This window comes from Pygocentrus nattereri, chromosome 11 (genome assembly GCF_015220715.1).
Source record: "Pygocentrus nattereri isolate fPygNat1 chromosome 11, fPygNat1.pri, whole genome shotgun sequence".
Lineage (NCBI taxonomy): Eukaryota > Metazoa > Chordata > Actinopteri > Characiformes > Serrasalmidae > Pygocentrus > Pygocentrus nattereri.
The window spans coordinates 23488500-23501900 of record NC_051221.1 but is presented as its reverse complement, the minus strand read 5'-3'; the positions used below and the strand labels follow the sequence as shown (position 1 = coordinate 23501900).

Below are 13401 nucleotides of genomic sequence, written 5' to 3'. Positions count from 1 at the left end.
CCCACCAGAAGCTTTTCTTTGCCCCAGGACTGATGACATCATTCACTCCAACACACACACACCTCATCCTTTTTGCAGTCTTCATGAATAGTAGAATGATTCTCGCAGCACCTGAGCATAGTGCCATTAAATAATGAGATGGAAGGAAAAATGTCTTTGTTTCATCAGTGCCCGTCCATGACCAGCCCTAATGAACAGCATTAGCAGCACTGAGGACATTTAAAGGACACTAATCTCACAAGCCAGACTTCATAAGAGAGTCTGGTGGGTTTTGTCACTTAACAAGAACAACCTACTTTAACTCCCTAACATTCCAGGCTCATTACATATTACAGGCTTATTATTCATTAACTACATGGACTTTAACGCAAACTAAGAGAGCCTTCTATAAAAGGCTGTAATAAAACTTTGGTTGGTGGGGGTCACAGAAAGGTCAAGGAAATTTAACTGACAACATGATTTGCTACCAAAAAATGAGTAATTTTTTTTTCACTTGATAAACAAAAGTTTGTTGCCCTTCAGATTAAAAAATAGTGCCTGGACAGCCAATCACAGTGTGTTTACGGTTGAAAACAGTTTATCTGGACAGTACTTTTTTTTCTGCCCGTAAAATCACCATGTACAATTTAAATAAAGACATATGAACATATATGCAGCAAACATAAGATGTTTATTTTTTTTAATAGTTATTATGTTTTGTTTATAGTTAGAAGAACACAAGTGACTTCTTAGCTTATTGCATGGACTCAGATACCTGCACACTTAATTTAATTTGATTAGCCAAACTGCACACATAAAACAGATGATTCTCCAAGGGTTCTTCAGTAAATATAATATTTCTATATAGATCCATGAACATTCTTTGCATGGTGAAATGGTTCTTCAGATTAATGGAGAGTGTGTTTTTGATAATGGTAAGTGAGTAATTAGCAGCCAGGTGTTCCTATAGAAATGCACAAGATTGGTTCAACATCCAGAAAGTTGACAACCTCTGTAAAAGCAGAACTTCTGGCAATTTGGTATTTTTGAGCATTTGGGTTTGTGGCTATGGCTGGCATGGCTGCAGGTCTTATCCCATCAAAGGATCTAACATAATCAACAGTTTAAAGCCTGGGACCAACTGCTTGGCTGGAAGGAAAAACTTGCAACTGCACTGGCCCTTTGCAGATAAGACAGTACACCATTGGTCTACATCATACCAAGAAGAAAGCACAAAAAACAGCCAAAATTTCAGATAAGCAATTCCTGCTGCCCATCAATCTGGGAAGGGTAAAAAGGTCATCTCCAAGCAATCTGAAATTCATAGTTCTACAGTGAGAAGTATTGTTTACAAGTGGAGAGACTTCAACACTGTTGCCAATCTTCCCATAAGTGGCCATCCTAGGTCAGGTCAATATATATATTCAGAGATATGAAGAAAAACCCAAGAGCTACATTATGTGAAGTAGCGTTCTTAAAAAGAAATTTCTTCTTAAACCTCACTCAGTTTTTATGCAGATTCTGACGATCACCAATGTTTTCTTATTTGTTCAGGACTTGTTCTTTTGTAAAAACAAAATCTACACACACTCACAAAGGTGAGAATAGGTCTGCGATTAAGTAAAGTTAGGACCTTTCTGAAGAACACATTTAAGAAAAAACTGTGAATGAGGCACAATGATCCCAAGCACAGCCACAAATCAACATCTAAATGGCTAAGGGAAATAAAAAAAAAAAAAAAAAAGGACTTGGAATGGCCAAAGTCCAAGCCTCAAACCTATTGAGATGCTGTGCTGGCATTTTAAGGGAACTGTGCTCAAACATCAACAAACTAAGGCAATGTTGTAAATAAGACCCAAAAATTCTCCACACTAAAATGAGAGACTGATAAACTCCTACAGAAAACATCTAATTCAAGTAATTGTTGCTAAAGGTGGTTTTACATGTTACTGAATTATTCAGTGTACTTACTTTTTTCCCCAATTTACTTCTGAATGTTAAAATGTTTTTTTTGTCATCACCTGATGTTTATAGTAGTTAGTGAGGACCACACAACCTAGGCCCTGATTAATAAACACTAAACTGAAGGAGAGTTTACTTACTTTTTCCCATGGCTGTACATACAAAATCATTATTTATAGGGTACTTTCTATTAGGAAGTAGCTGTCCCAAACTGTAAGCCCTAAATTTCAACTTGTAAGAATAGTACGTACAACCATTTATACTTTTTTCATCTTTTGGTTTCTTTTAAAGTGAAGTTGAAAGATTCAGATTTATCATGAATTTAATTTGTAAACATGCAGTGTCACTATTATACCACAGGCAGAGTCTTATTTTTGCCACATTCCTTTTTTGAGCAGGAAGTGAGACTGCATCCCTGTCCCTTGAGCCACATAATGACCGGTTAGATCCAATTTATATATGTAAATTAGCTAAAACTATCACTACTGAAACACTTGGAAAAGTTTTGGTTGTGTTATGATCTTTTTGATAGTGAAAAAATGCAAATGTAACTTTTTATAATAAGATAAATATAATTAAACTATAGGGTCACTGAAAGCAAAAGGATTTTTGTCTAAATGGTCAAAGTGTGCTTCAAACTACTTGTACGTGGTTGAATGACCCACATGCTTATTGTGGCTGTCATTGTGGCCTTCTGCATTTCATTGGTCTCTGCATTTTTTTCTTTGTCTTTTTTCACATTTATTTTACAATAAATAACCATAACAATAACCATGTGTTAAAGTTTCATGATGAACACACCAATACAAATTCTACAAAAGCACTTGGAAAAATATCATTTTCCATTGAACTTCCAAATTTTTAATTTTAATGCAATTTTCATCTAAACAGTCATTCGGGTCACTTACTGTAAGATTTATCGCTGATAATTTCAAACAAGCTGGGAAATGTTAAGATGTCTGTGACCGCTAGTAAATTAGGAAAATAGTAAAAATCTCCAAAACAACATGAGCGGTTATAATGTGTGCATGCAGCAATTTGTCACTAATCTGGGGAACAATCAGGGCTAAGGTAATGTTGTGTGCACTCAGCAGACAAACAGCCGGAACCCAGACCACACTGGAGCCACTGAATGCAGATTAAGAGGTGAAAACAGAACAGAATTGTTGGTGTCCACCCAGGGCGTCAGTGAGGACAGAGGCAGCAGCAAAAACAGCTACAGTGGGTGACAGTGGCTGATGTATCTATTCAGGACACAGTCAGTGGCTGCAAAGAGCTGTCAATGAGAGGAAGACATTAGTGCCACATTAAGAGCAAATGGCTTTGAACCGTCGATCACCCTCAACCAGAGTGATGGCCCTCTTCCAAATGAGTACTTTTTCCAGGGAAATGTACATCAGTTTCAACATTCCCATTATTGGCATTTCACTGTGGCCACAATCAGACTCTTGAAATGTTGTGCTAACTGAGAAAAAACAGGAGAGAGAGAGAGAGAGAGAGAGAGAGAGAGAGAGAGAGAGAGAGAGAGAGAGAGAGAGAGAGAGAGAGAGCGAGCGAGAGCGAGAGCGAGCGAGAGAGAGAGAGAGAGAGAGAGAGAGAGAGAGAGAGAGAGAGAGAGAGAGAGCGAGAGCGAGAGCGAGAGCGAGAGAGAGAGCGCAAGCGAAAGATTTTTCATTTAGTTTCTTTTTACCACCCTGAGTGTAAATGCTTAAGGAAAAGTGGAATGAGAGGAGCCCCACAATAATGACTTCAATTCCTGAAGCCTCCCAGTGGCTGTAAAGCACTGTCATCTGAAAGAACTAACGGGTAATGATACATAAGGTAATTAAATTAGAGCACTGCAAAGGGACAGGGCAGGGGAGGAAACAGAGAATGGGACAGTGAGAGAGACTGAGTGTGACTGAGATGATAGATGGTTGGTCTTCACCAGCAGTGATTCTTACGTTTTTGTCTTCTCTGCTGCAGCTTTAATGTATCCAGTACTTGTTATGATGATATAATAAAACAGTTAAGCAGACTGGAAAAAGCATGTCTTCCTCTTTCCATTACTGAATCTTCAGCCTTGACTCCACTAACTACTTGAGGAAAAACGAGAGCAAGAGAAAGAGAGAAAGAAGAGAAGAAGAAAGAGAAAGGATAGGGTGGCAAATGAGAGGCAGGCTGAGAGTGCTGCACAGCAATAACCTGCTGTCCACCTATAAATATTTATATAATCTAATATCTTCTTCACTGCACTCAGAAATCACTCCTGAGTCCCGATGGAATATGAAGATATGAACTGAAAGACGTGGAGAAGAGGAGATCCGACACATTGGGGGAGAGCACATAATTAAACAAGCAGACTAATGAGTAAACATGCTCTGCTCTTACACCCTTAAAGCCCAACGCCAGGCCCCCAGTGGTGGAGCTGCAGACTGTACTTCCCATAAGCCACTTGGCACATGTCTCATCAGACTGCATCGCTGTTGCTAAGAGCCAGTACTTTAAACGGTTTCATGCTATTCTGCGAACAGTATAAAATGGAAAAAGTTTCAAGATCTTGAAAGGTGTATCCTGCCTTTCGCCCAAAGACTGCTGGGATAGGCTCCAGTACCCCCCCGCGACCCTGACGGAGAAGCGGCTTAGAAAATGGATGGATGGATGGATGGATGGATGGATGGATCTTGAAAGCTGAAATTTATCTGTACTTTTTCTTTTCTCTTTTCATCACTTCTCCTTTCTTTTTCTCTTCTCTCCTCTTCTCCTTTTTCTCTTCTCCTTCTCTTTTCACTTTTCGTCACTTCTCCTTTCTTCTGTTCTTTTTTTCTTCTCTTCTCCTTTCTGTTCTTTTCATCACCTCTCCTCTTCTCACGCAGCTTGTATCATACTAACCGGTGTACATAAGCTTCAGTTCCTTGTTAGTTATGTTAGCCTCCTCAAAACTCCAGTGCAAAACCACAGAAGCACATTTTGGACACCAAACATGCCTTGGCTAATCATCTGGTGTAAAGATAAAATGATGTGAATTTGATTATTTTTAATTCATTTAGTCTTTTTATTTATTCTCCCATCAGCACCTACAACCCCTCAGAGCGCTGTAGCTGGACTAAAGTAGGTCAACCCTGACCTGTACATGTATTTGTGTCTATGAAACTAAATGGGAATAAGAAACAAGAAGAAAAGAAAAGGTCCTGGAAGGCTGTCGGACAAAGCTAATATTTCAACATGATCATATCCAACAGTGCCCTAGGTGAGAAGCACTCATTAACGGTATCACCTTTTCACAAGTTGTTAAGTTAAATTTCCGCATTATATAACTCCCTGGCAGGTCACTCCCTGCTGGTGCTGCGTTCCACATTCTTGAGACATGTTATGGGCAATTTACATAATCTCAGACAAAAGGTATACTAAGCTGCCCTGGAATTCCAGGTCCAGGGAAGCTGGGTTCTTTGAAAAGATATGTTTCCATAAAAGCATGGCCCAGAAATTTGAGATACATTCAGAGATAGAATGGTATATCCTCACACCAGAACAGTGTAACACATTGGAGCAGGACTGCTCATGAAACATAAATACACAAAAACTGAACATGATAGAACAGAACAGAACAGAACAGAATAGAATAGAATAGAATAATGTCAGACACTTACATCTGGACTTGTCCACTTGGTCTTGATCTTCTCTGACATTTCTTGAGTACATGCTAGCAGGTCTATTCCCTCTTTACTCTGTTTAAGAGAGAGAGAAAGAGCACAATTGGACTTATTTAAAGCAAATAAATCTTTGGCTTATACTCTATATATACTCACTATATGGCCAATAGTATGTGGACACCAATCCATATTATTGAGTTCAGATGCTCAGATGTGGTTGGGATAGTGTAGTGGGTAACATCTCTGCCTTCTATGCTGTAGACTGGGGTTCAATCCCCACCTTGGCAAACACCCTACACTATACCAATAAGGGTCCTTGGGCAAGACTCATAACACCGCCTTCGCCTACCTGTGTAAAAATAATCAAATTGTAAGTCGCTCTGGATAAGAGCATCAGCCAAATGCCGTAAATGTAAAATGCTTAAGCCAAACCCATTGCTAAGAGGTGAACAAATCAAGCACACAGCCATGCAATCTCCATAAACAACCACTGTCATACAAGTCATACTGCAGAGCTCAGTGACTTTAAACAACGTACTGACATAGGAATCCATCTTTGCCACAAGTCTGTGAAATTTCTTCCCTGGTAAACTTACTGTAAACTTGAAACGTCTAGGAGCAACAACAGCTAAGCCACAAAGTGGGAGACCACGCAAATTCACAGAGTGTGAATGATGGTGCTGAAGCACACTGTGTCTAAAAATCGGCTATATTCTGCATCACTGACTCCAGAGTTCCAAACTGCCTCTAAAAAAGCCAAATAACTATGTCTAGGGAGCACCATGAAATGAGTTTCTATGTCTGTGCAGTTGCACATACACCTAAGATCACAATGTGCAATACCAAGCATCATCTAGAGTTGTACTAAAAAGGCTGCCTCTCGACTCTGGAGCAGAGGAAACATGTTCTGTGGAGTAATAAATCATGCTTCACTATTTGGCAGTCTGATGGATGAATCCGGGTTTGGAAGATGCCAGGAGAACACTACCAGAATGCAAAATTTGATGGATGGATGGAAGGATAATGGTCTGGGGCTGATCTTCAAGGTTTGGGCTCGGCCCCTTAGTTCCAGTGAAGGGTAATATTAGTGCCACAGCATACAGATATTTTAGACAAGTATAAGCTAGCAACTTTGTGGTAAGAAATTGTGGAAGGCCCTTTCCTGTTCCATTATAACTGTGCCCCTCTGCACTAGGACATCCATAAAGACATGGTTTGATAAGTCTGGTGTGGAGGAGCTCAACACCTCTGAACACTTTTGGGCTGACCTGCAACACTGACTGTGAGCAGGCCTTTTAATCCAACAGCAGTTCCTGACATTACAAATATTCTTTTAACTGAATGGCCAAAATTTCCCCCAGACACACTCCACAATCTTGTGGAAAGCATTCCCAAAATATTAGATACTTTTATAGCTGCAAAAAAGGGGGGCAGCTCTATATTAGTGCCCATCATTTTGAAATGAAATGTCTCATATAGGTGTGACAGTCTGGTGTCCACATACTTTTGGCCATGTAGTGTATATTGTGCACTATGGACCAGTTTCCAAGACCCAGATTAAGTATAAGCCTAGACTAAAAGTAATTGCCAACAGCCATTAACCTTTGGCACCTTTGGCAAATTAATCCATGTCCAGGGAACTGTCCCTATATGTCACACAGCACACAGTTCTGAGCCTTATTTTTTTCCACTAAAGCAGCAACAAACCATACTTTGCCCTCTACACAAGACAGCAAACCAAGCTGTGATTCTCCTGTCTAATGTTCACAATTTCTACGCTGTCTAAATGGAAGGACTCAGGGCATGTTTCTCAGTAACAGATTAAGCTGCGTTAAAGACTACAAAGAAATCACACAGTCAGTGGGAACATCTCATTTTGATCTGAGTAAGCTGAATTTGTATGGTTTTCCATTAAACACATAGTGGGGATGAGTAATGAGTTTATTACGAGCTCACATCTGTGTCCCCATTACACCATTCTGCTTAAAACACATGGTGAAAACATTTTTTTTCCCTCTGCAGGCCGAGGTTATCTTAGGCCATGCAGTTTCTCAAAAAGTTATTATATTTGAGACAACATAGTTATATCATCATACGGTGAAAGATGGTTTGACTGATGTGGATGTGTTTGTTTATTTTTGTATAAAATTTCATTGGGAAAACACTAACATGCATGACTATAACTAAATGTAAATGTAATGTAATGTATTAAGACAATATGTCAACCTCCATTTACATATAAAATTCCCTCGGTTGGTGCTTTTTATGATGGTGGTGGAGAGTGCTAATCAACATGTCACTCTAAAAGCTCCCAAAGGTAAAACTGAGTGGAGATCTGGGGACTGTGAAAGGCATAGAATCTGATTAAATCATTTCTATACTCATAAAACCATTCAGTGACCCCTTGTGCCCAGTGGATGGGGCACTGTCATCCTGGAAAAGACCACTCTCATCAGAATAGAAATGTTTCCTCATATAATAAAGGTGATCAGTCAGAATAACTTTGTATTACTTTGCAGTGTCCCTTAAAGTGGACCCTTCAAAATGCCCCACACAGAATAATGGAGCCACTAGGACCTCTCACTGTAGGGGTCAACCATTCATGCCTGTACTACTTGCTCACTTCTGGAGATTATAGTAAAGTATGAGTTATCTGTCCGTATCACTGTCTGTTACATCTCCGTAGACCAGTGCCTATTGTTTTAGGTCACTGAGCTCTCAAATGTGCATTCATGTTTGTAATGAGGGGTTTATGCACTGCTATACATACAACCTTACTACAACGTCTTTCTAAAGTTGTCGGCAGGCTGCTCATGCTGACACAGTCTAATCACGTCCTGCACTGACATTCTCGGTCACCCGAGGAACAGCTGCTCTTTTGTTTTTCCTTACATATCGCACTAATGCATAAGCATCACGCTCACTGAATGCATGCTATCGACCGCAAATGTTGACCCTATTTGTTGATGTCGCTCTCATAGATCTAAATGCAGATGTCACTTTAGTCTGTGTTCCTACTGAAACGCTAGCCAGTTGAACAGTGTTTGTGACTGAAGCTCCTGCCATCTGTGCCCCAAATATGAACTCTATTTCAAAGTCACTTAGATTGCTACTTTCATCCAAAATCAAGGTGAACTGGGCCTGTTCAGCAATTCTGCACATACCACAGAGGACGTTATTTTTCTGAACGGCATCATGCAGTGTCCAACAGCATCTGAACTTATGTTTCTTCACTAATTTATTCAGGTTGTTTCTTTAATTTGTCACCTCTCTAGACCTTATAGGTCAACTATATAGGGACACAATTACAGAATGTAACTATTCTGTTACTATGCAGAACCTGTCACCCGGCACAGCAGTGACCACTGATAATACTGATGATTATGGTCCTTATCTGGCGCACAAGATGAATTTAGAATCTATTTCTAAATAAAAATCATCTTGAGGACAATAAGGGATCATTTGCAAAATAATGACTGATGGGTGTAAATTATTAGGCTAAGAAATGCGAAAAGTTGTTGCTGAAGAATGAGTAGCTCAGACACATGCTATGCTGATCATCTGGAGGGTTGTTCTGTTCTTATTTCATTCTAAAAAAACAAAAAAAGTTTAGTATTGTGGTGTCCGCCATGGCCCACACCACTGTGGGAAGCTTAGGGGGTATGGCCATGCATAGTGACTCGCGGGATACACCACACTCCCAGTGTGAAAATGGACTGTTGTTGTGTGGTTTAATGGTAGTTGTGTTTATTGGAGTAATTGCATCCAAAGAGGGTGGGCTTTGATGTTAACTGATGGTTAGCAGTGTCTACCCTCCTCGTATGTCGTGCCCTTCTTTATTACCCACTCCCTGTGTTTCATGTCAGGACAGCGCTAGGCTGGGTAATTTGCTGCCTGCTAATGTGCCTGATTAAACAAAACAAAAGAGCATTTGCCTGTATACGCTTCATCGTCCAGCTCTTCTTCTGGCCCAGCGCTACAGTACTAAACTTTAAAGGGTGACTTCTCAATGGCCTGACTATAAATATGCTTTATTATTTTCTTGGTTGCAAAACAGAGCTAAAATAAATGTTAAGATAGTCTTTCTGAGCTTAGCTGCTGACAGTCCGATTAGTTAAACAGGACTGCATAGCACTCACAAGTGCAACTAAAATGCTCCATTTTGTTCAATATTAATGTGATGCATTGAATTTTTAGATGTGCTTAAAACCCTTGAGTAAAAGATGACATAACTGGAGTGGGACCTTAATCTGTTTTGTAGGTGATACCTGTTCATTTAGTTTGCACATTCAGAATGCATCTTTCAGGAAAATTGCAAGAAAATATACACATTTATGAGAAATGGTTGATGTAATATTGGCCTACTAAACTGAGTTCAATACGGCCTCTGCGACCTAGAAAGACAAGCTCTTTAGAAAAGCATAAACAAGCTTGACACTACTGGTCTAAGCCATCTGTTCAGCTCAGTCTCACCTTCTGCCACATGTAGGCCTCTCTGAGTGTGATGATTTCATGTTCTCGGTGCTCTCCTTGCACAGCACACACCACACACACAATCTTCTCATCCTGTTTACAGTAGAGTGACCCTTCCTGGCCATGCTCCTTACACCTCAGTCTCTCTACAGTCACTGTGTCCCTCTTCCCTGCCTCCGATCCACTCTGCTGCTCCTCTTCCTCTGGATCGCAGCCTCCACCCCCAGTAGCCTCTGCCCCCTCTAGCCTGTTCTCAGCCACCTCAGCCTGTCCATGGCCGTCCAGTCTCTGGGCCGGTTGCGGAGGCTGTTCTGTGGGGCAGTAGGGCTGAAGCTGGTGTCTGGTGCTACGTGTGTGTTTATCTGCATGGACTGGGCAGAAGGCGAAGCGGCACAGGGCACACACCTGCGTGGCCGGCTGTGGCTCGTCCGGCTCACACGCGTCACACGTGCCGTCCATCTGAGGCAGGTCATCCTCATCGCAGCTATCCCAGCATGCTCCTGGAGGGTTCATGGTGCAGGGAAACAGAGAGAGAGAGGATCCCAGGGGAACCTAGAGGCAGATAAAGGACAACGTAAAAATAGCCCCAGCTCAGGGCACACTGTAAGCACATGACTGTGGTAGCTTTCCTCAGCTTTGCTGAGGCCAGCTGCACTAAATCACTCTCTAACTGCCCCCTCTTCTCCACTTCTAACAGAGGCAGAAAGCAAGTGAAACCGTAAACAAAGCCCTCCAGCTGCCTCCAGCTGACTTTCTGAGCAGTGTTCATATGACCACATTATTAGTGGAAACAGCAAACACACTGAAAGCATGCTACCAATGCACACACAAACACATAGATAATGCACTGCTGAAATTAGACAACTGAATTTAATTGATTTTTGGGGACTAAAAGAAATTGCCCAAAATGACAAAAAAATAAACACAAAAATGACAATTTAACAATGTTATCCCTTCTCCTATAAAACTGCCATTTTGGAGATAAGCCGTTCTACCACGGCTGTGGAAAATGATGTCAAATAATTCTGAAGCCATTAAAATGAGATCAAAATAAGAACCAGTTAAATTTGATGCCTTTATTATCTGTTCTCTTCCCAAATTACCCAACAAAAATTATAACTTCTATTTTAATTTTTATTTTAGTCATTCACATTTTAGTATTCAGTGGTTTTGAAGCTGAAATAAAATAACAACATGAGTGCAATATTTATCATTTTCTACATACAATGTGCCTCTGAAAATAATGTGGCAGTAGACAATATTGTAGGAATGCTCAGATTTTAGTAATTCGGTCAGTGGTGTTACCACTTTAATGATATATAATAGATATATTAAATATAATAGATTACATTTTACACTTGAATTACAAATCAGCATTAGTACCCAGTTTGCCGCCAATATTAGAATGAAGCAGACACAAGACTGTGTCCTGGTGTCAACATATTACATCAACGCAACTCTTTCAGTCTTTCAGTTACTTACCTTTAGCAACAATCAAGTTAATGCAACTCAATGTATTTACATATAAATGTTATTCACATTTGAAAGAAATTCATTGCACTGCTTCTTTCATTGTGATCCTGGAAGCCCCCTGTTCTGCATATTTTGGTGTTTTCCCTACTAAACACACTAATTAGCTAATTAATGAGCCCATCCTGCATTGGAGGTGGTGTGCTAAAGCAGAGAAAACACCAAAAACATGTAGGCCAGGGGACGGCAGGACACTCACATTAGCTCACTCATACATTCTTTTACTCTGCAACTTGAGAGCACATTTGCAGGCACTGGCCATTAGCAGAAACCCCCTACAAACCCCTCTCCCACACGCTGTCTCCTCCTCTGGGTGTCCAGCGTCAGGTCCTGACCTTCCTTATACACCACTCACTCCTGTTTGACATTCCTCTCCCTCCCTTTTCTCTACTCCTCTGCAGGACAGCAGCTAAAGAATAGACGTCCTGCTTTCCCTACCCATTCACACAGCACAGCATGAACATCCCTCTCTACTGGTACATCTCTCTCTCTCACACGTACTCTCTCTCTCTGTCTCAGGCCTGACCCTCTTAACTGAGTGCTCTTACAACAGCCTGCAACGGGCAAATACTCTGGGCCTCACACACACACACACACACTCACTCACACTCACACTCACACTCACACACACACACACACACACACACACACACAAACTCACACACACACACTCACACACACACACTCACAGTGTTTTCTCCCCTCTTGCTGGCTGTCCGTGAGCTCTAATCCTGTGTTCGCAGTGTGTCTGAAGGACAGCCGCAGTTCTCTCTCTCTCTCTCTCTCTCTCTCTGTCTGTTTCTCTCTCTCTCTCTGAAGGGTTATTGTGACAGAGCAGCAGGCTAACACTAAAGCAGCTAGCTCTTCCTTAGCACTGCTCTGGCCTGGTCTGCTTTCTCTTTCCCTTCCCAGCTCAGCTCGCCTGCTCGCCTCCCTCCACTTCCTTGTTTTGCTCGGTGCTCTGCTGCTTATTTTTTTCACAACTTCCTGTTTCTGCAGCAGGAGACGGGGGGGGGGGAAGGGAAAAGAGAGGGAGAGAGAGAGAGAGAGAGAGAGAAAAGAGAGAGAGGGAGAGAGAGAGAGAGAGAGAGAAAAGAGAGAGAGGGAGAGAGAGAGAGAGAAAAGAGAAAGAGGGAGAGAGACGTGTTTTACCACAACACATCTGTGAGAGAGTGAGTGAGCGTGAGGGTGAGTGAGAGTGTGTGTGCTTGCGTGTGAGAGAGAGAGAGTATACCATCTGTGTGTGTGTGTGTGTGTGTGTGTGTGTGTGTGTGTGTGTGTGGTGGGGTGGTGTGGGGCTGGGGGGCTGGCTGGGTTGGTGGGTTGAAGCAGCAAGCAGTTTGAGTTGTTTTGCTCCTGCGCTAACGCGCGTAACGGAGCAGCGATTATCTTGTGAGCCTTGACGTAGCGCAGGCTGCTCTCATTATGATATCAGGGAGGATGATGTTCAGTATAAACGTAAGAAAAGGAATTCTACACTTTTCTTGCATTTTATGTTTCTTTGGGCTTTTTTGTACCCAAAACAGTTTGTGATTTGTACATGAACATTTTCCAACAATCTTATTAGAATTAAACGTGTTGATATTGTTACAGTGCCTTTAATATCAGGACCGAATAAACTTTAAAGGGGATCTCTACTGATTTTTCAAAAACTGTACAGAATTAAGTAGTTAAGATGTAAACAAAGTCATTTAGATAGGTTTTCAAGAGAAACGTACAAAGTCAGAATTGTCCACGGTGGTGGTGATAGGAAAGTCATTACATGAAAAGGTGGTGAAAACACTGTCTGATGTCCGACGATGGTTTTGTGGTAAAGTTTTGGCTC

General features: G+C 41.2%; 1 protein-coding gene across 1 annotated transcript in view; it reads right to left on the bottom strand.

Moving 5' to 3' along the window:
* The window catches only part of trim44 (tripartite motif containing 44), a 59717-nt gene extending 47192 nt beyond the window's left edge, over positions 1 to 12525 (bottom strand). The window contains exons 1-3 of the mRNA XM_017700082.2: positions 12266 to 12525; positions 10047 to 10598; positions 5571 to 5648 (exon numbers count right to left, since the gene is read on the bottom strand). Coding sequence (XP_017555571.1) covers positions 5571 to 5648; positions 10047 to 10559 — 591 coding nt within the window. The 5' untranslated portion in view covers positions 10560 to 10598; positions 12266 to 12525. The remainder of the gene's footprint in view (positions 1 to 5570; positions 5649 to 10046; positions 10599 to 12265) is intronic.
* Positions 12526 to 13401: the final 876 nt, after the last annotated feature.